Source organism: Indicator indicator, chromosome 9, assembly GCF_027791375.1.
Source record: "Indicator indicator isolate 239-I01 chromosome 9, UM_Iind_1.1, whole genome shotgun sequence".
NCBI lineage: Eukaryota > Metazoa > Chordata > Aves > Piciformes > Indicatoridae > Indicator > Indicator indicator.
This window is the reverse complement of record NC_072018.1, coordinates 20,059,297-20,085,457: the sequence shown is the minus strand read 5'-3', so window position 1 is coordinate 20,085,457 and position 26,161 is coordinate 20,059,297. Positions and strand designations below refer to the sequence as shown.

Sequence of the window (26,161 nt, the reverse complement as noted above, 5' to 3'; positions counted from 1 at the left end):
GTGGGCTGAGCTCAGGAACCGAGCTGGATTTGCAGTGACTGGGAGCTGTTATCTGAATGCAGGAGATGGATGGAATTTGTCACTGCAGTTCTCTTGTCTGACTTGTGTGTACTCATGGGCTATGCTCTCCACCTGTGATACTTCATCACTTCATCCTCAAAGTCTGTGCAAGCGTCAAAATCCAGCCAACCTGTTACAGTCAGGATTTGTCACCACACGTGGTATACAAATTAACACTGCCCTTCTCTGGGATACCTGCAGCAGTAAGCTCCAGGTGCTCCTGCCCTGGAATGGTGGAGGACAGGTCCCGAAAGTGCCATGGTGGGACCTGTACCTGCTGATGAAGGGCTGGAGCATGGAGTGTCCTGAAGTCCAGCCACTCTGAAAATGCATGAAGCTAGTGCTGGAACTTGGGGCTGGTGAGCTGCTCACCAGATGAGACAATGTGTACCACAGGTCCTGGGGGATCTCTGGAGCTTTGTTTCCCAATTATTTCCCAGCTGTATAAAACGGCTTATAAGACTCGAACTGATGTTGTGTTAATCCTTTTCTCTATGCCATGTCCCTTCACTATTAGTGGGATGGGAGCACACGTGGCTTGCAGGGCCCTGTAGACTTGAGCATGAGATTTCCCCTTAATGGCAGCAGCTTCTCAATGAGCAGTCTTCTGAAAAATGCCAAATGACATTTGGCTTGAGCTCCAAAAATGAAAATAACAATGGCTTTGTTGTGAGAGGGTGGGGAGAGGAAGGAACCAAAGCTCCTATGTGGCTAAGCTGTGGTTAGACTTTACTGTATCTGTTGCCAGGTGCTTGGGTGTGCCCTTCTGGCAGGGTAGCTCCTTCTCCTTGTTGAGTTTGCTTGAAGATGTGAAAAAGTAATGGCAGAAAGGGAAGTGGTCTCTTGTAGTATTGTACATAAGCATGCCAGCGCTGCTGGTCATGGCCCTCTGCCACACTGGCTTCTTGCCCTGCTTGAGGACAAGCAATTGCTGGAGAGCTGGGTTCATTTCCAACCTGTAAATAGCATTATGGGAGATAAGTGAGCCTTGTCCAGAACAAGCTCAAGGGAGTTGATAAAGCTCAGCCAAGTCCCATGTGCTTGTGTGATGACCACCTTGGTGGTATTCACGAGTAGGAGGAGTGACTACTCTGTCTACACCAGATGGTGTACCCCTGTGAGGTGGGAGATTTCCAAAGGAGCAGGAAATGGGTGAGGAAAATCTTGAACCTGATTCAAAATAAGCAAATGAAAATCACTGAAGTAAACTGAAATGGTGTTTATGAGGAAGATTGAGGCAGAGGTGAGCAACGTGTTTGGAGGCAAGAGGCCTGTCTATAGACCTTCCCTGCCTCTCCAGGAACGTCCTCCTTTCAGCTCAGTGTCTTGTTGATGAGCTAGACATATATACAGCAGTGCTGTTTGCAGATGCCCCTCTGCAGGCATCTGTTTGTCTCTAGACTTGTCTCCATTTGTCTTAGTTTGCTCTGGCTGTAGACATGCCTGGTTGTGTCCATGTTTGCACAATATGGGAACAAAACCCCAGAGAGACATGGAAGAACGCTTGCCTGTGCACAACCTGTTGGCCTTGTCTTGGTGTTACTCTGGGGTTATCACTACTCTAAAATAGTAGGTGGTGGTATGGAGTAGCTGGTCAAAATACCTAGAGAATTGCAATGTTTGGATAATGGCAGTTCAAATGTGACCTTCCCAGGTACCCAGGACACACATGGATGCTCTAGATCCTTCAGATACAGCTGTGCTTGCTCTGCGATGTCCATGGCACATACAGCTCTGTTTCATAGTGAGGGCTCCTCTTTAATTCCAGTGTCTGAGGCAAGCAGAGCTGAGTGAAAATGGTGATGGTCCCTGCTGCTGATGAGGGAGAAGTGGGTAGCAGCTCCTCCCAGGCTATTCCTGTGGCCTGTGCTAAAAAAAGAAAGGAACTCAGTCTACTCTTCAGTATTTGCAAGCTCAGAGCAGCTTTAGCATTGTGCTGACATGGCTGTGACCAGCCTCAGTAAGAAGCATGAAATGGGTGGCTTAGAGCAACATCCCTGCTGAGCTTGGCCATTTTGCTTGGGATTGCTGGGGTCTAGAGGTCTTTGAATGTCATCCTCAGCCTCGATATGCAGATGAGCAAGCCTGGTGGGAAGAAGGTCCATGTGGTTCAGTGGATGGGGAGGAGCCAAGATCTAAGGTAGAGCTCAGGTTTTTTGCTCCATGCACACTGGTGAGCACCTTCCCATCCTAACAGGATGCTCTGGCACTACTAGTGCTCTGCAGAGTAACCCATAGAGCTTCTGGAAATACGACAATAGCAGGACTGTAAGCTTATTTGATGGGGGCAAGCACACATCTCCACAGGCTGCGGGAGGCCCAGTTGTTTGAGTGAAGACGTTTATTGCGTTACACAGGCAGATTATATTGGCTATTATTACTGACCTGCATTTAAGCAAAGCATACGATAGGTTATAATTAGTAAACAACCTTTTTAACACATCCAACCAAATTCTGCCTAGTCTTTCTCTTTAGTTACAAGATGTTTACCTTCTTTCCCAACTCAAAAACTAAACAAATCCTTCTCTAACTGGAGCAAGGGCCAGTCTCCCTCCACACTTATTATAAGCATTAACATTTTATTTTGGTTTTAAACAAGTGAATTAAGTTACTCGAAATGGCTTGAGCAGTAATACTTGGCAGCATGCAGCTGCAACTTGTCATGCAATGGTTTTAATCTTATTTTTCAAGAACAGGGAGCAATGGTTTTCTAACTGACTGGAGCCAAATCTGTCCTCATGTCTGTGTCTCTTCCATATCTCTTTGGGGTTTTGTTTGCACAATATTGTAGTAAATGTAGTGAACATATTTGGCTTAAATGAGTTTAAGGTTCTTATAGTATTAAGGTAGACATTTCCAAATTTGTTTTTGATGGAACATTTGTTCTCCAGAGATGATTATCTGCCATTAAGTCCTCAGCTGTGTGCATTCTTGTGACCTGGGATATGATTGCCAAGGGATATAAAGATGTTTATGGGGCCACTTTATTGAATGGTGAGATTAAATATACTAAACTTGAGCATATCAGTAGGAGCATGAGCTTTGTGTTGTAAATCCTGTGTGAGAACACCAGGATTTAAATGTCGTAACACCACATAAAACTGGTGCAAATCAAGTTGCAACCAGCTGAAAATGTTTCTCACCAGTACAGCAGTTGTAAATACTGGGGTTTGTCAATGTTAAACGTGTAGAGGAGAGCAGGTGGTATATGGGTTTTTGCTTCCCTGGAAGGGCTACATGTGCTATATGGGGGGTCATAAACCATCAAATTATGTTTTAGTGCTTCTGGATGACTCATGTGCATAGGAGTGGGTGTGGGCAACGATCCCTCCCAGCAGTAATGCATTGTCTCACCGCAGGGCAGCACTGTCATTTTGTGTGTGTGTGTATATATACTCATATAATAACAGGCAGCAGTATCTCTGTGTATTTATGTGTGCATATACACCCAGGCACACCACCCAGGAAAAGGTAATACACTTTTAATACAAGAGTAGAAACAGCTCTGCAAGGTTTACGAACTGACATAATTTATGCACTGAGATGTATGTATACAGTGCATAAGTTGTTACCTATATATCTGTCTGTGTATAAAGACATAATAGGTAGTACCAGACCTGCTCATCTCTCTTTCCGTTGCTGTCATTATCTTGGTGCACAAGCCTTGCAGAGCTTTTTTTTTCCCCACCGTTTTATGCAAGTATACATTTTTTTCTTCCCCGGGGCTGAGTGATAAAATTAAGCATCATCTGCATAAACCTGATGTTTTGCTGCTTTTATGACAAAAGTGGTTGAGTTTGCTGGTTTAAAGAGTCAGATTCCAAACCCAAGTTGGCTCTGTGTACCATGAGGTTCTGGCTCTGTTAACCTGGCTTAGAAGTGAAAATTTGTAAATATATAGCAGGTCTTGGTAAACTTGTTTTGATAGTGAGAAGGATTTGGGTCAAATATATGTGTATGAGACTGTATAGGGGTGTTACATATATATATATATGTGTGTGTGTGTATGTATGTGTGTGTGTGCTTGTCTGTATATAAAAGCATATTTATACACATATACAAAATCTGTATGATAGAAAAATGTGTGTATACCTATACACATAAAACTCTTGTCAGGCTGTATAGATATTTTGTAGGCCTGTGTACATCTGTCATATAGGGGGATACATTAAAAAGTATAAAAATAGATATATAGAGAAACATAAATGTGCATGTGTGCATGTACACACACATGTATAGAAGATATATATATCGAGCTGTATTGTTTATATGTATATCTATATATATATAAAAGATGCATCAATAATAGCACTTATATGTAATAAATAAGGTCATTAATGGGCTTTTTTTAACAATATTATCTAAGTTTCTTTAAGGGCATTTTCCTAGATTATACTTTATCAAACCATATAACGTGGACAAACCAATCTTGGATCCTTCATAATTAATCAGCATGTAAATAGGCCCTAGCAGGAAACAAACCCCCTATAAACATTGATACTTTCTCGGCCTCGCAAGACAAAGCCACATCCTGCTTACTGCCAAATCTTCCTGGTAAGCGTGATTTTGGCCACAAACACCCCCTTGTATGTAAACAAGCAAGCAATTATTCCCCTGCAAATGAATTTATCATTAAACCTCCGTTCCCATAACCCTCTATCAAAGGCCTTTTGAACATGCTCATAGGATAATGGCCTTTAGCATTGATACAACCGTTATGGATTATGCGTTTATTATTTTTAAAAAACAAGTATGGGCCTGTATATTTGGAAGGTAGTAAGGTGCAAGGATGTAATGTGGTTTTTTTTACATTTTTGCTTATTTCCGGCCTTTGTATATGCCCACAAAGCAAAAAGTAGGGAAGGAAAACTCACCCGTTATTTTGACCCCCCAATACAACTTGTCTCAAGGGCTTTTTTTTCTGTTGGGAAAAATGCCCCCCCCCTACCAGATCCCCCTATTCCAGAATCTTCCATTCCCATATCCCTCTAAAACACCCTTGGGGCCAAAGGATTCTTCCCCCATTCCCTGTTAAACTCTGCAGTAATGGCCCAGCAATCTGCACTGGAAAGGGCTCTGAATGTGACTGTAGCTGCTGTAGATGCTCTGTTATGGAAATATTTATCTTTATAGAGATGCTTTGGTAACTCACCTCTTAATCCAGCTCCTGTTCAAAGCACTGGCTATAATACATGTGTATGGGTGAGCACGTTGCCATCTTCCCTGTTCCTGCAGCCATGCAGTGGCTGAGTATCATGGTTTTTCCTGTGCTGAAGAGCCAGGAAATTTCATGGCTAAACTAATGTAGTTCATTTTAGAGTGCTTGTGCCTTGATAAGAGCCACCTATGAGTGTGTCAGTTTTTACTTGCATAGCAGATGTCGAGGATGTTATGGATGCTGCTTGTCTGCAATACTCCTTGCAACTTGGATTCATGAAAGGTCTTAATTATACCTCCAAATACTAACCCAAGAAAAGCAAAACATGGCTATTTGGGGATGAGGGACAAGCTTTGCTAAAGCTTAAGTTTGCATCACTGGGAGGCTGCAGACCCCCATGCCTCACCTGTAGCTCTTCTGCCCCACAGGCATTGACATCCTGAAGCTCGTGGCAGCCCAGCTGGGGAGTCAGTGGAAGGACATCTACCAGTTCCTGTGCAACGCCAGTGAGCGTGAGGTGGCAGCCTTCTCCAACGGCTACGCCGCTGACCATGAGCGTGCCTATGCTGCCTTGCAGCACTGGACCATCCGTGGGCCTGAGGCCAGCCTGGCCCAGCTCATCAGTGCCCTCCGCCAGCACCGCCGCAACGATGTGGTGGAGAAGATTCGAGGTCTGATGGAGGACACCACGCCGGTAACGATGGGCTGGGCATCATGCACTCGTGTCTATGCATTTTGTGTCTTGTCTGGCCATGGCAAGGGCATGGATGTGTGGGACCCAGCTGGAGCCTTGAGCTTAGCTAATAGCCAAGTAGCTGGACTCGACTTGTCCCAGAGCTCCTCAGGGGCTTATATTGCTCAGGGGGTCTTATATTGCTTTTGAGCAAAGCTTTGCCAAACTTTTGAGCAAACTTTGTCAAAATCTTGACAAGCTCTTGAGTCCCATGTGTTGGTACTTGAGCCCTTGTATTGAGGAGATGGAGGGAAAAGCATCCCTCTTTCAACTTACTCTAAGATGATAATTCCCCAGGATTTTGTGAGAAGGGCTGAGCATCCTTGAGCTCTTAAGTGGTGGTGCTGTAGAGCAGCTAGTCTCTAAGGCAGTGCCTGGTGGCATAGGACAGTCCATGTGTGTTATCTTGTTGCCCTTCTGTGGCAGTTCTGGCCTTAAAACAAGCTTCCTCATGTTTTGAGACAACAAATTGCTGCAGAATATCCCATAGCAAGGTCTTGGAGTGTAAGTTGTTGGAAGCTGCCTCAGCGACCTTTGTGGTCTGTTTTGGCAACTCCTGTTTTACCTGTTGGTGTGTTTTGGGGTTTTCTGCTCTGGTAATTCAGTGGTCTTCTAGAAATGTTTTTAAACGTGATTCGTGAGGCTTCTTCTGAATGTGGAAGCCAATGGGACAACACATGGATGGAGATGAGGGTGGTTGAGGGAGGGCTGTTTCCTCTGAACCAGTTGGTGAGACACCTGTTTGCCTCAGAATTGATTCAGACCCAAAGGGTGTGCACCTGCAAACCTGTGAGCTTTTTGTGCTTTAGAGAGAGTGAGGCCTTGCATAAGCAATGCAAATGCATGTGTCCTTCCTGCAGCTAAAAGTGTGAAGTCCTTGGGGTGACCCAACCCAGCAGCAAGCATCTAATACACAGTGGTCTGTCTTAGATGAGTCTGGTAGGGATGCATGGGTGCCTGTGCTGTCTGTGATTTCGTTGGCATTTGCCTGGGTGCAAATGGGCACTCCCTTATCTCTCTCTATGACCCTGTATCATAAGAAACACCTATAACCCCAACTGAGAGGTAGAAATTGTGTTACTGGATAACAGTTACACCTCCTTTGCACCTCGGTTGGGGCAATCCCTGCTATCATTGCAGCCTGGGAGATGATATTGAGAGCAACCAGGCAGAGGAGGACTTAGGTGGATGAAGAACTGGGCATGAGACACCAGTGTGCACCAGAAGGCCAACTATATCGTGGGCTCTATCAAAAAGTAGTGTGGCCAGTAGATCAAGAGAGGTGATTCTGCCCTTTTACTCCACTCTGGTGAGACCTTACTTGGAGTACTGTGTCCAGCTCTGGAGTCTTCAGCACAGGAAAGACATGGACCTGTTGGAGTGTGTCTAGAGGAAGACCACAAAAATTAGAGGGATGAATACCTCTGCTATGAAGGAATGCTAGGAGAGTTGGGGTTATACTAGCTGGAGAAAGCTCCTGGGAGATCCTACTGTAGCCTTTCAGTACTCGAAAGGGAGCTGATAGAAAAGATGGGGAGAGGCTTTTTTACCGGAGGCTGTAGGGACAGAACAGGGGGTGATAATTTCAAACTAAAAGAAGGAAGGTTTAAGGTTTAGACTAGATAGAAGGAAGATTTTTTTTTTTTTTTTTTTTTTTTTTTTTTTTAGAATGAGCATGGTGAAATACTGGCCCAGAGAGGTCGTAGATACCTCATTCCTGGAATTTAAGGTGAGGTTGAACTGGGCTCTGAGCAGCCTGATTTAATTGAAGATGTCCCTACTAACTGCCTGTGAAACCTGCAGAGGCAAAGCTGCTCTCTCCCATAGTGCCCCATTCCCCTTGGCAGAGCCTCTCAGGTTTCAAAATCCAAATATTTACAACACTTGATAGTAATAGGGGAATTAATTGGAGTCTCAGGAACATTACAATATGTGGCAGGAACATTTTCCTTGAGGAAGGGAAAGGCTTGTCGGCCCTTTTAGCTTCAGGAGATTATGCTGTTTTTCCATCGTGCTGAATGAATTTAGGTTAAAACGGGATTAGCCTCCTGAATCACTTTGTTAGGGCTTTTTTGCAGCTGATCCAGAAAATATGGTGAGCATAGCAGCTGTGGGAAGGTTTTCTGGGGTGTGTTTAACTCTCAGGGCTTCTATTAAAGATTGGCATTGGCCATGAATACTTCTCCAACTTGAGGTTTGCAAAATCTCTCCCCTTGCAGCAGGTTTGCTGGGCAGTGGCATGTAAACTGAGGCATGCCCCAGATTAGTGCTGCTGACAAGAACAAAAACAGGGGATAGATGGTGGGAAGGGGAGGTTTATTTTTTTCTCTCTGCTGTCCCAGTGAATTATAGTTCTCTGTTTTGGTATTAAACCTGGAAAATTTCAGTGTAGTGCAGGCATTGGGTAATAGAATTTTTGGGGGATTCATACCAGCATTTTGCAGATACCAAGTGGTGTCTGTGCACACTCGTGCTGGCATAGGGCTGTTGCTGGGTTGGGTATCTTAAGCGTCCTACCATGAGCAATGCTTTAAGTTTTTACCTTTTTTATTTCAGATGAGGTCAGCACAACCATAAATATTTGAGGGAACGGGTGGAGGGGAGGCAAACAGGGCGTTCAGCAGCACAGCCTCAGGAAAGCTTAAAAGAAATAATAAATTACTAAGGCAGATGTTGAAGATGGAGAGGGCGATGCTGCAGACCCGAGCTCAGCAAGATTTAGGTCTTTGGCTAATTGCGTGCTGTAGATAATCCCATGAATCAGCAGATATGTCAGGGCTGGGTCTGGTGTGAGGTTAAGCTGTGGGACTTTAGGGAGGTGCCAGAGGAAATGAGGATATGAAAGTGGCCCCGTGTCTAGGCATGTGGCTGTGGCAACACTTCTTGGCTCCTTTCTTGTTCTTTCACAGGTCAGAACCCTGAAGGAGGGGGTCAAGAGCCTAAAACAGAGTTCCCCAAATCAAGCCACCAGCAGCTCCTACCCATCCCCTCTGTTTCTTCTTTTGGCAACAGGGAACTGGGCTGGACCCAGTAATTAGCAATTAACTTTGTGCTGTGTTAAACTCATGTGTCAAAGGAAAACCAAGGTTGGGTTTGAACCAGGCTGGGGAATGCAACAAACAAAAATTTGGTCATTTATAAAGTATTGTAGATAACATACGAACATTAATATAAACTTTACAGTAGAAGTGGTTATACTTGAAGTTTCCCTCCTGTAGTAGCCACATCTCCTTGGGTGTGTATTTGCAGTATGATGGGCTTGGGAACTTAAGATGAAACTAGAATATGGTGGGGTCATAACAAGCTGAATCTGGTACCAATTTATCCTGTAACTGAGTTTGGAAACTCTTCATCATGGCTCCCTCAAGATGCCATGGTTTGAGTTGAAACAGTAGATGGGTAAATTGATAAAAAGGAGTGACCGTGAGCTCTCACGGAGACATTGTCTCCTGCTTGGAGAAGCACTTGACTCGTGAATGGCCAGGGCTGGTGAGGAGGCGCTGCTTTCTCTGTGGTGGGCTGTCTTTTGGTCTTGGCATCTGAACCCTCCCCAGCCAAGACATTGCCTGTCCTGGGTTGCATGAGGCTTTGAGTAGCTCTTCTCCAGGGTTGTCTCATGCTGGGGGATGCCACCACAGAAGTGGTGTTGAGTGCCCTTCTGAAACTTGGCCAGTTTCAGAAGGGCACTAGGCTCTTCTGAAGAGACTAGGGACATAGAGAAGATGTTTGGACTTCCCCCCGCCCAGGGTGCTGAGCCTTTCCATCCTGTCAAAGTTCTTGACTCCTGCTCTGCAGCACCTGCACACTATCACTGCATCTCTGCCACCTTGATGAGACCTTGTAGTGTTTTACCCTCCAAAACCTCATCTGCCCTGAAGGTGGACTGCCACATACCACATTCACCATGAAACTGCTCATTCAAGCAGGTCCTCCTTATGCCTGTGGGAGCCATAATGAGAGTGTCCTCCATCAACCCCACCCTGCTTTCATGTGCTGGGATTTCTCCTTCCGCATCCTTTATGGAGGTGTAACAGATGTGGGAATAGGGCTGGTGTCAGCTGGGTGTCATCTTTCAGCAGGGAATCTGGGAAACAGTGGCCAAGGTGCTAAATTTATCCCTGATCCTGAGTGTGTGTGCAGCCTCTGCAGAGATTGTTCCAACCCCAGCTCCTTATCAAATTGTCCTTTTATTTAAAAAAACAACAACAACAACAAAAAAAAACAACCACCCTCTGCCAAAAATAAAAAAACAACCAACAAACCCACAGCAAAACCAACCAAACAAAAACAACAGAGGAAAAAGAACCCAAAACCCCTAAACAACACCAACAAAAACACAATGAAAAACCCCCCAGCCAACTAAAACCCAAACCAACAGTAGTTTGGGTAGTGTTTCTGTGGGGGCAATAAAAAAACAACTCAAGCACAGCTGTTGAAAGCTGGACTGCTGCAGCAGCAGCAAACCTGCCAGCAGTTTTTATTCCTGCCTGGTTGCTGCAGGAAGAATTGCAGGGAAGCGTCTCCAAAGGTTTTTTTTTTTTTTTTTTTTTTTTAATGCCTATGACTGCTCCCTTCCAAACATTAGCACAGCAACCGCAGCTCCTGTTTGCCCAAGCTGAGCTTTTATTGCAGTACAGTAAAACAAAGACAAAGTGGGACCAGCCAGTTCAAACAGAGTTATTGGGAGCAGCTCTGAAAAGAAAACAAAGCTAAGCCTATGTCTTCTGCACCCATCCGCCCGCCTCTGTCCCTTTTCCTTTTAGGAAAGACCTTCAGACACCATGAGCTGCTTAGAGCATCCTCCCAGTTGCACTGAGATTCAAGAGGCTGTTAGTGCTTGAGCTGCCTCCTACAGGGCTACATGGGGGCTTTGAGGATTTTAATTTTTTTTGTGTTTTTGGTGGGGGTGCAAACTTCTTGCTGCAGTGCTCAGAAAAACCCCAAAAGAGAATGAAGTTGGCAGAGTGCCCCGATACGGCTGACTGGCCACAGGAGGCTGCTGATGTGCCAAAGCTGCTGCGGCGCCATCGGTTTCTAGGCTGGACCTCTAACAGTCTGCATGTGTCTGTCCTTGCAGGTGCCAACGCAGCCGCAGTGGCAGGTGCAGGAGCCCTGCAACGATGACGGAAAGGTGAGGAACGTGGCGGCTCCAGGAAGGCAAAAGGGCTGCAGAGAGGTTTGCTGGTTTGGGTTTTTTTCTTTTCTAGCCAGAGCCTGGTTTCTCTCCAGCATGGCTGTTCTTAAAAATAGGAATGGCCGAGGTGGTTTCAAGCAGATGAGTCACGGGCTATGAACAGTGTATTTTTACACCTATTTCACAGACTTCACCTTGAAGCAACCTTTTGCTTTCCCAGCCTTTCAAAACCATCATTCCCACTTTATTCCCGTGGTTTAAATATTAACACACATCCAAGCGTCCTGTTTGCTTTGACTCAAGCTTACAACTGTTCAGCTATTTGGAAAGCTTTGGTCTTCTGGGACGCCTACAGTCAAATCACCTCGGCTGATATTTTCTTTTCCTAGGGTGTTTTAGCAGCTGTTTAATTAATTAAACTCCCAGTGACTTGCTTCTGAGAAGAGGGTTTCCCCTCTGATGGGAAAGCAGGGCTGGGGCAGGCAGCTGTTCCCTGCCTTCCCTGTAATTGCGCCTTGGTTTTCAGGCCCCTTTTTGGAAATCAGGAGGTGGGTTTGTGGCTGGATATTAAATAGATGAGTTGCACAAGAAAATGCTAACCCCTAAAGCCTGTTGTTTGTTTTTGTTGTTTGGTTTTTGGTGTTTTTTTTTTTCTTTAAAGGGGAAATCAGAGCGTGTTGAAATTTGGGAAGCAGCCAGCTGCTGCTTTGGGCCTTCCCTTGCCTTTCCCCGGTAGGCAATAGACGGATTCTTGTCAATGAACTATTAGAAAGGGAGTTTCAGAGGAGAAGGCAGATTCTTTTAATTAAAAATTAAAGCTGACTTATTTTTAACATGCCTGGTTGTGTAACCTGCTGAGCTAGAACAAATCCTTTCCTGTTTATTTTCAACGGGGGGAGGTGAAACACCTTTTATTCTACCAGGAACAGACTTCAATGTTCATTTAATGTGAACTAATGGGCGTCTCAGCAGACATGTGATTTGTGGGTGGCAAATTCCTCGACACGGATGAGGAATGCGCAGGCATATCCATGCTGGTGCGGAGGTAGCTCAGCAGCCCCCTTTCCCACAGCCTCTAATCCAAGTCTTGCATTTTAATCCCTGGGTAATAGACAAAAGCATGTTAGCAAGAATAGCTTGGCCTTTCCTCTGTAGAAGGAGATAAAAAAAGGGGTTGTGAGATTCTGTTGGGAAAGAGGGCTGCAGTGGACAGCACTCACATTCTGCTGTGTGGCAGATCTAGCAGGGATGCAGGGTTTGGGAGGATATTTAAGGACCATCTAATACTACTTTCCCAATTCAGCATCTTTAAGGCAACCTGCCTGGGGGGACTGTTGACCTGCAGAGGTGCTGCCAGCCAGGGATGTGGGGCTGCTGCTCCAAGCCACTTACCCATGCAGTTAATGGCAACTAGAAACGATGTTTGAAATTTGCAGCCTGAGGGGAGGCTGAGAGATGGAGGAGGGTTGTCTGCTGCTCTGCAGGTAGGAAGGAAATGCAAGAAGGAAGATGTAGAGCACAGTCAGATTAAGAAGTGGGTTCACGCCAGCACCCAAATTGTGCTGCTTCCCAGCACAGTGTGTCCCAGCAGTGCTTACTGCTCGCTATGCCCTGGGGACCATGGAGCCAAATGCTTGACCATGCATTGTGTCAGGCTAGCGAAAAGCAACGGATGACATTGTGGTCAATGCTAGCCCCTGCTTGTTCTTTCTGTCTCTGTACTTGGAGTCTGATGGCATGGATTTCTCTGTTGTGCTTTAATGGGGACCATGGGTGAGACAGGGCAAACAAGTCATTAACTCAAAGTGTTACCAGTGTAGCTGCAGTGAAGATCCCCAAGGGATCTTGTAGCTCTTGGCCTGCAGCCTGGGTGCTGATTGGAGACAGGACGTGGGCTGTGCTTTGAGCAAATGGTAGCTTTGGAGCAGTTTTTTTTCTGTGGGGCTTATCTGCTTGGACATCATAATCTGTTGCTCCCAAGAGTTTTAAGTGTTGGGTTTTAACAAACTGAGATTGAGAAGGAAAACCAAGTTAAAGTCACAGAATGGTAAGGATTGGAAGGGGTCTCTGGAGATCTAGTCCAACACCCATGCTAAAGCAGGTTCACCTAGAGCAGTTTGCACAGCATTTTGAATATCTCCAGAGAAGGACACCGCAACTTCTATGGGTAGTCTGTTCCAGTGCTCCAGCATTCTCAAAGAAAAGAAGTTTATGTTTAGCTAGAACTTCCTGTGTTCTAGTTCGTGCCTGTTGCCCCGTGTCCTGTTGCTGAGCATCGCTGAAAAGAGTCTGGCCCCATCCCCTCGACACCTGCCCGGCTGTGGTTACATGCACCATCACGGGGCTGCAGTTCCTGCTACCAAGAGTGCAGGTTATGTTAACCTACCTGCCTGTTGAGTGCCAAAGTGCCAAATGCTAGCACCACCCTGGGTCAACTCTGATGCTCGTTCTGGATCAGGAGGTCTCCTGGGAGGAGGAAGCTACCCAAATGCAGGAACTGCTCACCAAGCATATGCTGGCGTGTGTTGAGAGCTGGGATGAAGATGCTTTTTCATGGCATCACCCTGAGTTAATTTTCCCTCTCTTCCAAAGCTGGAAGCTGACAGGTTGGCACTGCCGTCGAGCCCCAGTCCGATCAGCCCTGTGCCCAGCCCCAGCCCCAAGCCCCCTGAGGCAGCCGTGCTCACCGTGGAGCCCTCTCCTTCGGAGAAGAAGTGCTTCTTCGTGGACGAAGCAGAGCCCCTCCTGCGGTGCGACTCGACCTCCAGCGGCTCCTCTGCGCTCAGCCGGACAGGCTCTTTTATTACCAAAGGTACCAAAATCAGCCCTGGGGAGGAGGGGGAGGCTCAAAGGGATTCAATGGCTTGTTCCCTGTGATCAGTACATGTGGCAGAGCTGCCCAACATGCTGTCATTAAAGCAAATAACTGGGAGAAGTGTCTCTCCAGGATACGTTTTTCACATCCTCGTTCCAGGCCATAATATCCTGTTAGTGAAGGTGATAAAGACTTGAGATGGGAAAACACCTTTTAAAGCTTCTAAGTCCTTGAAGTGCTGCCAGAGAAGTTCTAGCATCCCTGGATGTTCTGCAAGAGGTTCTTCTTACACTGTCTGTTGCTTTGGTCTGTGCATGGGATGAAACCAGAAAAATATCAATTCCAGATTGAATTATTATGGATTGATTTGTTCACCCTTGGTCCTGCTTGTTGCAGCAATGTGAGTTGAGATGTAAATCAGTGTTAGTCATCCCCCGCACTTACTGTGAAGTTGTTTACTGGGTTTAACTTGCTGCATTTAATCTTTAACTTCTGCTGAAGGTGAAACACTGAGCTCAGTCTACTGAACTTATACTTGGATGCAGAATGAAGCTGACCCAACAAAAACAACTCAAAAGAGCAGAATTCAGCTTTTCTGGCTCCCTTCCTAACTTCACTTTCCCTTGCTGGCCACTCAGCACTTACAGATGCTGTGTTTGCTCTAGTGGGATCCTGGATTAGGTGCCTCAGCAGCACTGGCTTCTCCATCTTCTCCCCTCTCTATCAGTCACCATCCTCTACCTTTTCCCTTATTTTTCCCCGGTGGTATGTCCCTCTCCAGAGATGGCACCAGGGGATGGACCCAGGTCTCCAAGGAGACCAAGATGTGACTGGCCAGAGGTGTTTTGAGTGTTTTCTTGACTTGTCTCTCCTTTCCTCTTACAGAAAAGAAGGACACCGTCCTGCGCCAGGTGCGCTTGGACCCTTGCGACCTGCAGCCCATCTTTGACGATATGCTGCACATCCTCAATCCTGAGGAGCTCCATGTGATAGAGGAGATCCCACAGGCTGAAGATAAACTGGACAGGCTATTTGAGATTGCCGGAGTCAAGAGCCAGGAAGCCAGCCAGATCCTCCTGGACTCTGTCTATAGCCACCTTCCTGACTTATTGTAGGCACTGGGTCACCATACACTCTCCAAATATCTGCTAGAGCTAGCTTGGCACTCGTTAAGATGACTGACAATATGCAGGCAGGTTTTGTTGTAAAATATATGGCCAGTATTTCCATTGAGGTGTCCTTTGTATCTGGAGGGGGAACAGTTTGCCAGCATTGCACCCCTCCACCTTAACTCTATCACTGTCTGAGTCTTTGCACCCTCTGCCCCCTTCACAAGCATTTCTTCTCCTTGTTCTCATTCCAATCAGATCAATCAATGCACTTTACAGAGGGGGGAAAAAAAAGGCAGTTAATGAACTAAAAGACCACAAATCTGGTATAATTTAACACATTGAGTCGGGGATTGCTCTGTCACCCATTTCTTATCTCAAAGCTGTTGCTCGGAGTGACCATCACCAACCACCTCCCTTCGCCTTGGAGCAGTAAATGGCAAAACCACGCAAAAAAACCCATCCCAGTCGTTGCTGGTTACTGTCTCTTAACGCAGCTAAGCTTCCCACCTGAGCTGACTTCTCTTTTTTTAATGTACTATTGTATGGCTCATATCCATTGCTGAGATTTTACTAGCACGGTTATTTATTGTACGGTTTTCACCCGGACAATGCATCGTCGCGCTCCTATAAACTAAAGCAGAGCGCTTGAAACACAGAAGAGGGTTGGTCTCACCAGCCTGTCAGGTGATGGAAAGGTCCTTTGCCTTCAGTCGAATGTAAGGAGCATCTTTGCCTTGCCTCTTGTGGGAATGGTGGGGCCTGGTGGTCGCCGGTGGTCCTGCTCTCCTTGTGTTGTAAGACTTAAACCAAGCTATGCTTTTACACTCGTGTCTCTTGTTTTTTATACAGACGTGGCCGATAGGTTCTCTGAAGACCTCAACTGGTCTTAATAGTATCTTCAAATCACACTTCACTTTTTATTCAAAGAAAAGAGGTTGGGGGGTGGGGGGGAAGAAGCTGCATCGTAAGAAGTCTGTCTGATTATATTTGCAACTATTATGCTCCCGTAACGAACAGTCTGTACTACGCTCAGTTTAAAGAAGTCATGATATGAGGGTGGCCTGTGCTGCCCTGTGGGGAGGGGTGGGAGTGGGAGAAGAGGGGAATGAATTGAAAAATTGCCTTCCAGTGTACTAATTTATTAATAAATACTAGGTGTTTGTTACTTGACATGGTTCTGTGTTAACCTTCTTAACACCTGTCTCTGCTCAGCGGTATATAAGTTGGGACAGGAGCTGCTCAGGGTGCCTTGGAGGAAGAGGGAGATTCATAGGGGGGTTGTGAGGGTGTCCTCTCCTTTAGCTTTGAAGACAAAATGTGATTGCTTTCTCTTGAAAGCACTGTCTTGAGTCCCCACTGCTACAGCTCTCTGCAGGCTGGAGGGATGCTTCCCTGTGGGCAGGTCCATACACTGAGCTGAGATGTGGGATATGTATTAATCCCCCATAGTGGTGAGCAGATCAGATGGCCAATGAGGGTTCCAGGGTTGGTTTTGTAGGCTTTCAAAGGCTTTGTAAGCATTTGAGGGGGGCTGAAGTATTAGTTTTCCAGGATGCAGCTGCTGTGCTGAGTCACTCTTGAGCAAAGGCCTTGCAGTCACAGTGTTTTTCTTGCCTGTTGTGTTACCGTTGTCCTTAAAATCTCTGCTTCCAAGTAACTCATTCCTTGTTATTCTCTCTACAAATGGAAACTTTAATGGGACAAATGCTTCTGTTTTTTATGGTACTGTCAGTTTGTATACTTAGCTCCAGGATGCTTTCCCCTACCTAGGGTGCTGTGTTTTCCTTCTGGCTGGCATTCAGAATTGCTGTTACAGGGACTGTACATAGGGACTGTAGTTTTTCAGCACATGGACAGATGACATACAGTGCAAAATAGCAAGAGCTTTTTTTGGGAGTGCTGGGGTGGGCTTTTTCCTCGCTGGCAATGAAGCATTCAGCTCTCAGTGGCTGCAACATCTTCTAGGCATCCTGAAGAAATATTGAGCATGACTTGTGTGCCTGGCATACACCAGGTTGCTAAAAGTGGGGTTTTGAGATGGAGCTCAGTTACCACCCTGTTGGCAAGTGGCTGTGTAATCTGTGTCAGGAGCAGTGGTAGTTGCTGTTGATCTGCCTGGACAAGAATTGAGGGGAGTGAAGGTGTGCCGTCGTGAGCTCAAGGCAAGCACAAGCTATCAGCTCTAGATTCTTTAGCAGATTGTTGGTGTGAGTCCAGCTGGGAAACTAAGGATTTGTTGTTTTCTGATGGTCCAGGTTTTCCTAGGTAAGCTTATAGGTTGTAAGCACCAAAGCCATTGAGCCACTGGTTCTGGGAAGAGGATTTAGTATTCAGCTGAAGAAACAATGTGGAGGAGGCATGTTGTGGAGATGCCTTGTCCAGGAGATGCTGAGGAGGCCAGGTGCAAGTGGGTCCCCAGGCTTTTGGGATGTGTTTGTCTTGCTTTGGGGGCAAGTTGTGGGACAAGCCAAGATTTTGGCAGTCCTTGGCACCACTTGCACTGTGCACACTACCAGCATCGCTCCCTCCATTGCTCACATCTGAATATTGGTCTTGTCCCTGGCTCCATCATTCACTATTTCTGAGCTGTGCCCTCTAAGCAGCCCGTTACTGTATGCATCTGTGTGTGTGCAATATCATTATGTTGTATATATTTAATATATACCAATATATTAATGCATATTACATATTTTCCTAGATTATAGGATCTTTATATATTTGAAATTATTTCATTGCTCTGTATTTATGTATGTGTGTAATATATCTATCTATCTATATATAAAAAAGTATTTGTCTGGGGGCGTGCAGGGGAAATGTATGCGAGCAGCTGAGCCCACACCTACAGGCAGGGTATTTCCTGGCAACGTGGGAGGTGTGAGGAGCCACAAGCCCCCACCCTTCCTTTGAGCTAACTCTCTTGTGCTTTAAGAAAATAAAGCAGGCAGGCAGGTAAGATGGATGGATTTGTGACCTGAAGGCATAACTCCATGAGAGAGAGAGAGAGAAGCTGTCCTTGTCCTCATAGATCTGAGGATGAACTAGGTGATGTCCAGAGGTCCCTTCCAACCCCTAAGATTCTGTGGTCCAATGAGGTATCATGGGCATGCCGCAACACCAGATGTGCTGCAGCTCAAATAGGTGACTTTTTTGACTAAATGGGTTTAACAAGGTAAAGCAGTGACTGTAAAGACCTTTAATTATATGCAATATGTATTAAAATGTATTTTGCATTTTATGGATCAAAAATGTACTTGAGAGTGCATCATAAGTGAGAGGTGGGGTTTGAAATGTGCAGCTTTGCTTTGCTCCCCTGTCTGGCCTTACTCAGTCACAGTTTTTGCTCCATGTGTGCTGCCCTCCACCTAGGGACAGCTAGGACAGGGTGAGTTATTTGTGTGCTGGGGAGGCAGTCCTGGATGGTAGAGCTTGTGAAACCAGAGGGGATGGAAAGGAAGATGAGAGTACAGCCATGCCTCCCTCTTCTGCCTGTGGTGACTATCTTTCTCATGTAGGTCATGGGAAACATCATTTGCTCCAGTCCTGCTTGGTGTGGTCTTGGACTTGAGTTGTGAGAATTGTGTCTTCTCCCAAGGTCACAGCATTTACTGTGACAAAACCTTCCAGAGATGCCTCCAGCAAGGCCTGGCATCTTCAGGACTGGATGGTTCTCTGTTCCAGGGTCTTTTACTTCCTCCAATGCAAATGAGTTTGGGGATTATTTTTTTATCCTCTCTTTTTTCCATAAATTGCAGGTGCTCCCTGCAGAAGAACAAGACATCTGGTGCACTTTCCATCTACCCCAGCCTAATTGGAGTTTATCCTAATGGGGAATTAATTGCAACCCTCTGGGCATGACTGCTCACATCCCTGGTTGGAAAAGCACCCAGCGTCTTCTGGGAGGTTATTCAGCCCTCCAGCTCCATTTACGTCAGCTAATTGCAACACAGCCTCTGTGTAGGAGGGATCTTCTGTGCAGCCTTTGTGTGAATAACCTGCGGGGAGATCGATGGCGATGCCACCCAAGGATGCCCCACAGCTCTGCGTGGGATGTGGGGGATGTTGGGGGGGTTCTGTGCTCAGCCCCGGGGCTGCAGGGACGAGCTGTGCAGTGCGTGGGTTGGAGGCAGGTCAGCACAAGGATTGCTTTCTGAAATACTCCTCTGGCATTGCCTGTCCCTGAGCTTTTTGTCACGAGGGCTTTGCAGCTGGGTTTTCTTCTCTTGGACTTTGCTCCTGTGAGTACTGTGACGGGCAAGTTTCCAGGGCAACTGGTAGGAAGTGGGAAAATAGAGAAATAAGAGGAGCCATCATTTATGTACTCAAGTACATGTCCAGTGGTGGTACCCCCTGAGGGTGTTTATCAAACCAGTCTTCAGGACACAGCTGCTTCTTTATTATACGAGCATTTGAGATTTGTAATTTCCTTCCTAGTGTCATAATTTAATTTTCCCTTCCAGTTTCCCTCCTTTTGTCAAGAATTTTCTTAATATAATCTAGGAAAAGGGAAAAAAATAAACTAGAAGCATCTGAGTAACACTGGATCAGCTGCTGGTGAAGATGCTGGCCAGCAGCTCAGGCTTTGTGGGGTTTCTTAAACTTGCACCAATCTTTTTGCAGGTTTACGTGCTGTTATAATCGGGCCAGGTTCTAGACTGTTCCTTTAGGTGCTCTAATTTGCTCTCAGAATATCTGGCTTCAAAGTCACTTAAGATTTTCCTTTCTCTGCTTCTCAGAATTGCTTTGGCTCTGTGACTGGCCTGCTATAGTGATCTAATTCAAAATCAGAAGGCAGTCTTTTCTCTGGCAATTTTTTGGGAGGAGAATGTTTGTAAGTTTATAAAATATTGCAATTGTGCATGCTTTATTATTTTTAATTTTAAAAATTTATTTTTAAATTTTTCTTCTTTTAAAGTTTGGACAATAAAGACAAATTAGCCATCCCACTTGCAGTGAGACCACCTAAAGAAGATGTGAGGACAGGGCATCAACCCTTTTTCTCACACTTGCTGTTGCCATCTTAAGTTTCCTTTTTTTAAAATGACATTTAATCTTGAAAACAGCTTTCATTTATTCTTTTTCTCACCTTTGTTTTTTTTCTGCTCTAGTGACTGGGAAGCTTTGTCTAAATAAATACATGAAAGATAATTCTGTTTTTCTCTAGTGTAATCCTTTGGCTAAATTAAATATTTTTCCTACCTGATGTTTAACGTTCCTTGCCTGCCCCTTAGTTCGCTCCTGGAGGTATTTGGAGATGGTGATCCATTTCTCTCTCTTTTAGTTCTTCCTCTGGGCACAGGAACTCAGATTTTCTCAGGATTTTGGTTCATGCCTGGTCTGCTCTCTCTCTGGATGTTTTCACCCTTGTAGCAGAAGTGGGGAGAAGGATACAGGGACTTCCCCACCTGCTACAGCGAAACCCAGCAGAAACCACAAGCCAGAGTCTCTTGTGAGCAAGTCCATCTTGATGGTCCTCACACTGGTGGCATTTGCAGCCAGACTCTGACAATGCCTGGTTTGTGAGGTTTGTGAGCTTTGTGCTTTAATCAGGAGCCTTTATCATGACCTTGCATTCGCTTAGACTTTCACTTCAGTTCCATCATCCGCCTTGTCTGGACTAATTCAGCCTTCATCTGATGTGACTTTCTGTGATTGTGATAAATAATTTATGTAACAGGCTGAGTCAGGATTTGTTGCCTAGGATAAAGCTCACAGGCTTCTGCAAAATGTCCTCATCTTGCTGTTAGCCTAGAACTAGGGCTGGTATGTAATAAACACATTATAGTCCTGGTTCTTCTGCGTCCTACAGAGACATAAATTGGGGGTGGCACTTGCTGCAGCTAACTGCTTGTGCTGTGAGCTTGAGCCATAAAGTGCCAAAGAGGCAAACCTACAGGGTTTTGTAGATCTGGCAGAGAAACAAAAACTGGTCCAGAGGGGACCAAATCGTGGCAGGTCAGTGGCAGATATAATCATTGAACTCAAAAGAATGCTATGGCAAACGCTATGGAAGAAGCTCAGTGTACCCCTTGGATACCCAAGCAATTCCATGCTGGGGGTAAAAAAAGCCAAACTAGTGTGATGGGAAAAATAAAATTAACTTTGATTTTCTGCATCTCAGGGAATGTCCCCATCTTCTTTACCATCCTTTCCCACTCCCTTTGGTTTGCTCAGCTTTTCCCTTCTGTGTCCTACAGCTGCTTCCTTGGAGGACCTCAATGTGGAAGGATGTGGGGTGGGAAGGACTTGGGGGCTGTTTTTCTGCATCCTTCTCCAAGATGATGCATACATCATCCCCATGGATAAAAATGCCAGTGGTGCTTTGCTGCCATGGATAGCCACATGTGTCTTGGTATGAACCTGACATCCTGAGATCTGACCTATTCAATATCCCTCTGGATATTAATCCAGAGTGGGGATAGTAAGCAAGTTTTTAAATGAGTACACATGTATCTGTGGAAGAGGCAGTGATACAGAACCTGGCTTGCATCCCAAAACAACATTCAGCTTCACTGATTTTGGCATACTTGGCACAGCCAGGGAAGACAAGACCCTCCAGGTCAGAGTTTGGGTGAAAACACTTCCCTCAAGGGCAGCAAACCTTTCCTTCAGAGCTAATCCCTCTAGTGCCACCCCAGCCCTTGGTGCTGCCCTGAGGGTCTCAGATCCCTTCTCAAGTGCTGCCCATTGGGGTCTCCCTATGAAGCCCCCAGGACTATGTTTCACACCCTATGAGTGTTTCCCAGCAGACTAACTGGTTAGTCACTGCAAAAATTCAGCACTGCTATTGCATGGCAAATCTGCCTTCAGAGGGGATGGACAGACCCAGAGAAACTGTGTGATGGATAAGTCACCTGAAACAACCCCTTATATGTCTGGAGTCCCAGCAGCTCCTGGAAAAGGAGCTGCCTGATTAGCACTGCGGCATCAGTGCACGCTGACGCAGCAAGGCTAATTATAGAGCGAGGCTCAAGCTAGCACAGCACAATTAGCGTTTCTTAGGGGAGGCTGCAAGAGGTGTGAGTGCTGCTCAGTTGGCTCTGGACATCCTCTGGGCTGAAGGTGACAGCACAATGCCTACTAAAATCTGCCCTCCATGGTGACAGCCCCACAGCAAGCTGCACATGTTTACACCCTGCTGCTCATAGCCCAGCCTTTAATACCAGAGCAACAAGCTGCATGTGGTTTTGGGGTGAAAGCCAGATGCTGCTCCTCACTGAAGCTTCAGCAAGAGGGAGGGAAAGGGCCAGAGTGTGATATTAAAGGCTTGCAGTGCCCATCCTCTGCATTATTTGTTCACATCATTCCCCGAGGCTCTGTTTAGAAACACAAGGTGTAATTTCCAGTGATGAAATACTGGCTTCTTACCATCACCCATCTCCACATGTACAGCCATTTCCTTCCAGAAGAGACACTCTCTGAAGGTAGAAAGAAATGCACATTTTGGCTAGATTAAGCAGTGATTTTCCCGTGTTTGCTGTTTTCTGGGGCATTTGGCAATCCGGGCTTACCACATTAAAAAGCCTCTTTAATGTAATCCTTACTGTAGCACCCAGATGACCCCCTTCATCCTCACACTCTGGGAAACCTCCATGGGGAGGACCACTAAAGCACCTGAATGCTTCATTGAAGACCAGAGATGGTCCTTGTGCCCTAACATGTGATGCCAACAGCAGCATGGCTAGTGCCAGCCTGAGCACCAATTACAGGCTGTAATTGGAGCTTAAGTGGCCTTTTTCAGTTGGGCTTGTTGAGCTATGACAAAGGGTAATGGTCTTAAAGAGAATAGATTCAGACTAGATTACATTTAAAGGTCTCTTCCAACACAAACTGTTCTGTGATTCTATGATTTTTTGGTCAAAAGGGCTAGTGGGACTTTGACGACCTCCTCAGGGGATGTAGGTGCTCGAGAACCGTGCCAAGGACTTGGACTCTATCAGCTGAGGAAATGGTGCAGGGGAAGTGCCATCAAGCACCACGTGGCTTTCCTGGAACACATGGTGATTTGGAGGTCATCCATCCCCATTGCTGCAGCAAGCAGGCTCTCCACTGGGCCCCAGCTTGTAGAGCTCAGTCCTCATGTGCTCCTGCTGGGTGTTTCAGATGAGCTCAATGCCCAGCACATCTCTGCATCTCATCCCACACCTGTGCATGTTTCCATTGCTTCTGCCTCAGCAGCTCCTAGCACCATTGGAGCTCGTTAATCAGTGCAGCTGACGAGTTTGATATTTAACTCATTTTCATGGCCAGACAGAGGTGAGTGAGGTGACCCAACAAGGTCTTGCCCTATTTCAGCCAGGAAATTCATGTCCTGTTCTTTCAGCAGGAAAGAAAAAAAAAACCAAACTTGGCCACAAACACACTGCATCTTGTTATGCACTAGAGGGATCTGCTCCTCAGCCAGGCTGGTGTCACCTCCTCTGACCCCTGCAACAACAGCCTAAAAACTGGCACAAACCCACCATTACAGCATCATATTGATGCACATTAACTGCCCAGGCTGTTGGCAGTTTTAAAGGGTGGTCCACATGGTGCTTGTAACTTAAAGGCAGCTAGCCTTGTGCCTGGGATTGGGCTTGCTCCATCCATACCAGCAACGATATTGGGGTTGTGCATGTGTGTCTGAGCATCCCCGTCACGACTGGTTTAATGAATCTGAGCAAGTGAGCACAAAAACATCGAGCTGTACCGATTTTATGTCACTGCCAGATTTTGCACTCAGCTTGGGTGGTGGGAGCCAGGGAGATAAAATACAGCTCATCTTGTGGATGTCAGGGAGGTTTAAAATTCAAGTCAGATTAACTCTATCTGTATTTTTTGATTGGTGAAGGTAATTTTGTGCAGCGTTTGTTAAAGATGCCACTTAAGGAGGAATTTCCTAACTCCAGAAGTTAATAACTTTAAAACTGCTACTGAGGCTCCCTGCAAATGGGGCTTTGTGCTGCAAATCTCTTGGAGGCTCATAGTTCAATCCTATTTAGAAACAAATTTCCTAGAGTTAGAGCAATGAATATTTAAATACTACCAGTTGAAACATTTTCAATTTTGAGATCATTTCAAAGCCAGGAGAGTTTATAGCATTTGGCTACTCTGCAATGCTTTAGCGTCTGAATTGATCTGAAATGTAGCTGAATCTTAAGCTGCTTAAACAGCTGTAAAGGGTTAGAGTAGTTTAAAGGGTTAGGGTTGTTTAAGCAGAATATCATGTTTTCAGGGCTTTGGTTAAAAGAAATGAGAATTCACAGGCTGTCAAGCTGAGCAGCTACAGATGAAGGACCTGACAAGCATTGCTAGAAAAACTCTCTGTAGCACTCAACATGTTCTCTGCTTTCAAACCACGTCTGCTTTATTTTTTTCTACAAGAAAAAAAAATTAAACAAGCAGGTTGAACATCCACATAAAATGCAGAATAAAGGCAAAATGTTTGGGGGATGCTGTGAAGGTGGGTTTGCTCTGACAGCAGGCTTGTTGCCGCTCCCTGTATTTGACACTTGTTTTTCTTTAGTACAAACCACTTCAAAACACAGCAATGCTCTGAAAGTGGCAATGAAAAAACATAGGAGCTTTGCAGTGCTCATGTTTAGACCCTTCAATGTCAGATACATGTGAATTAAAAATTGAAAGATGGAGTTTAAAAAAAAATTTTTTGAGCAAGCATTTGGCCAGGAAATGAAGACAAGTGTAGAAGAAGGTCTTTTTTAGTAAGATGTATTTATGCTGGTCCTAGCCACAGAAAAAAAAAGACTCTGTGCACCATTATAATTTATTCCTCTCAACTAAAAGCCACACATACTCCAGTGCAGTTGCTCCATCTGTGCTATTAATGCTGGACCATACAAGAAAATAATTCCAGATTTATTCAAAACTAGAAGCAGCTGAGGCAGAGGAAAGACTCCCTAGCCTGATGGGTGAACATGGGTGATCTGTTTCCAGGTGTTACTCCAACTGAGCTGGCATGAGGACAGCATCTGTGCTGGCACAAGCTGCCCCTGCCTGAGCTGCAATAGCCAGGTGAGAAACAGTGCAACCAAGATGAGTCTGAATAAGCTCTGCTGCCCAGGGCTGTCTCTGCAGCAGCTTCTTTGCATCAATTGAAGGGGTTGTAAGAATTGAACAGGACTGCTGTAACAAGTCACCTGCATGTCCCTGTCACCCACTGTCCTGCCCCTGACACTCACCAGCAGCAAAGGTCTGGGAAAGGCATAATAGCACATAATGACATTTATTCTGCAGAAGTCAGGAACGCTGCATGCTGGAAGACCTTCTTTGGGTTTCTTTCCTGTGACCACCCAGGCTGCTCTGGAGAGAGTAGGACCTACCTTTGCCACCCAAAGTTTCCTTGCCAGACTTTGTACCAAACACTCACTGATTTGCCTACTTTGAGCCTGGCAACCTCAGCTGATGTCCTTATCTATTTACTTATTTGTTTGTTCATTGGTTTTCTTTTATTTTTCATTGGATGAAGCAGTGAACAGCCTGTCCTCTGCCAGTTTCATAAGCCTCATCATGCTTCCTATCCAGCCATTCCTTTTCAAATATAGGGAGCCCTGACCTGTTTATTGCATGAACACTTTGATCTTCCCTGCACTCCTTCTCTGAACTTCTCCCCTTCTACCCATGGTGAACCATGATGCTAGATAGGGCAGGACCATATCCTTGTCGGGATTATACCCCAACAGCATTATTGCTGCAGAAGAAAGTGCCAGCCCTGAACACTTGTCCCCCATGATGCTATTGTCAGGGAATTCATCAGGGATGGGATATTTAGCATCACCATGGTAGAATCCAGGCAATCACTCAACCAGAAAAATAACTCAGGTGCTGTGTAATGAAACCTGACAGAAATGTAGCAGTAAAAGATTTAATTAGTTTATTTCAGTGATGGTGCCAGACTGGATGCAGAGGGGCTGGCTCCTTCCAGCTGACAGCAGCATCCTCCCATAGCTCAGCAGCAAGCCTGGGGCAAGCCTGGGGCCTTCCATCTCACCATAAATACACCACAGAATTGAATTAATCTATGCAGAGTGAGTATGCTAATAGCCTAGCTGGTATGTATGCATCTAGACACTTACATTGAGGCCCACAGCAGTCATATTTCTCCTTCAGTCACCTGTCTCAGCCCCATTTCCCATCTGCTCAACCCCAAACTGCT

The 26,161-nt window shown here is 45.7% G+C and overlaps 1 protein-coding gene across 1 annotated transcript in view; it reads left to right on the top strand.

Annotated features, from left to right (window-relative positions):
* TNFRSF21 (TNF receptor superfamily member 21) overlaps nt 1-15,940 on the top strand; it is a 33,353-nt gene extending 17,413 nt beyond the window's left edge. The window contains exons 4-7 of the mRNA XM_054383591.1: nt 5,647-5,912; nt 11,029-11,082; nt 13,678-13,897; nt 14,786-15,940. Of these exons, the coding sequence (XP_054239566.1) occupies nt 5,647-5,912; nt 11,029-11,082; nt 13,678-13,897; nt 14,786-15,015 (770 nt within the window). The 3' untranslated portion in view covers nt 15,016-15,940. The remainder of the gene's footprint in view (nt 1-5,646; nt 5,913-11,028; nt 11,083-13,677; nt 13,898-14,785) is intronic.
* The last annotated feature ends 10,221 nt before the right edge of the window (nt 15,941-26,161 follow it).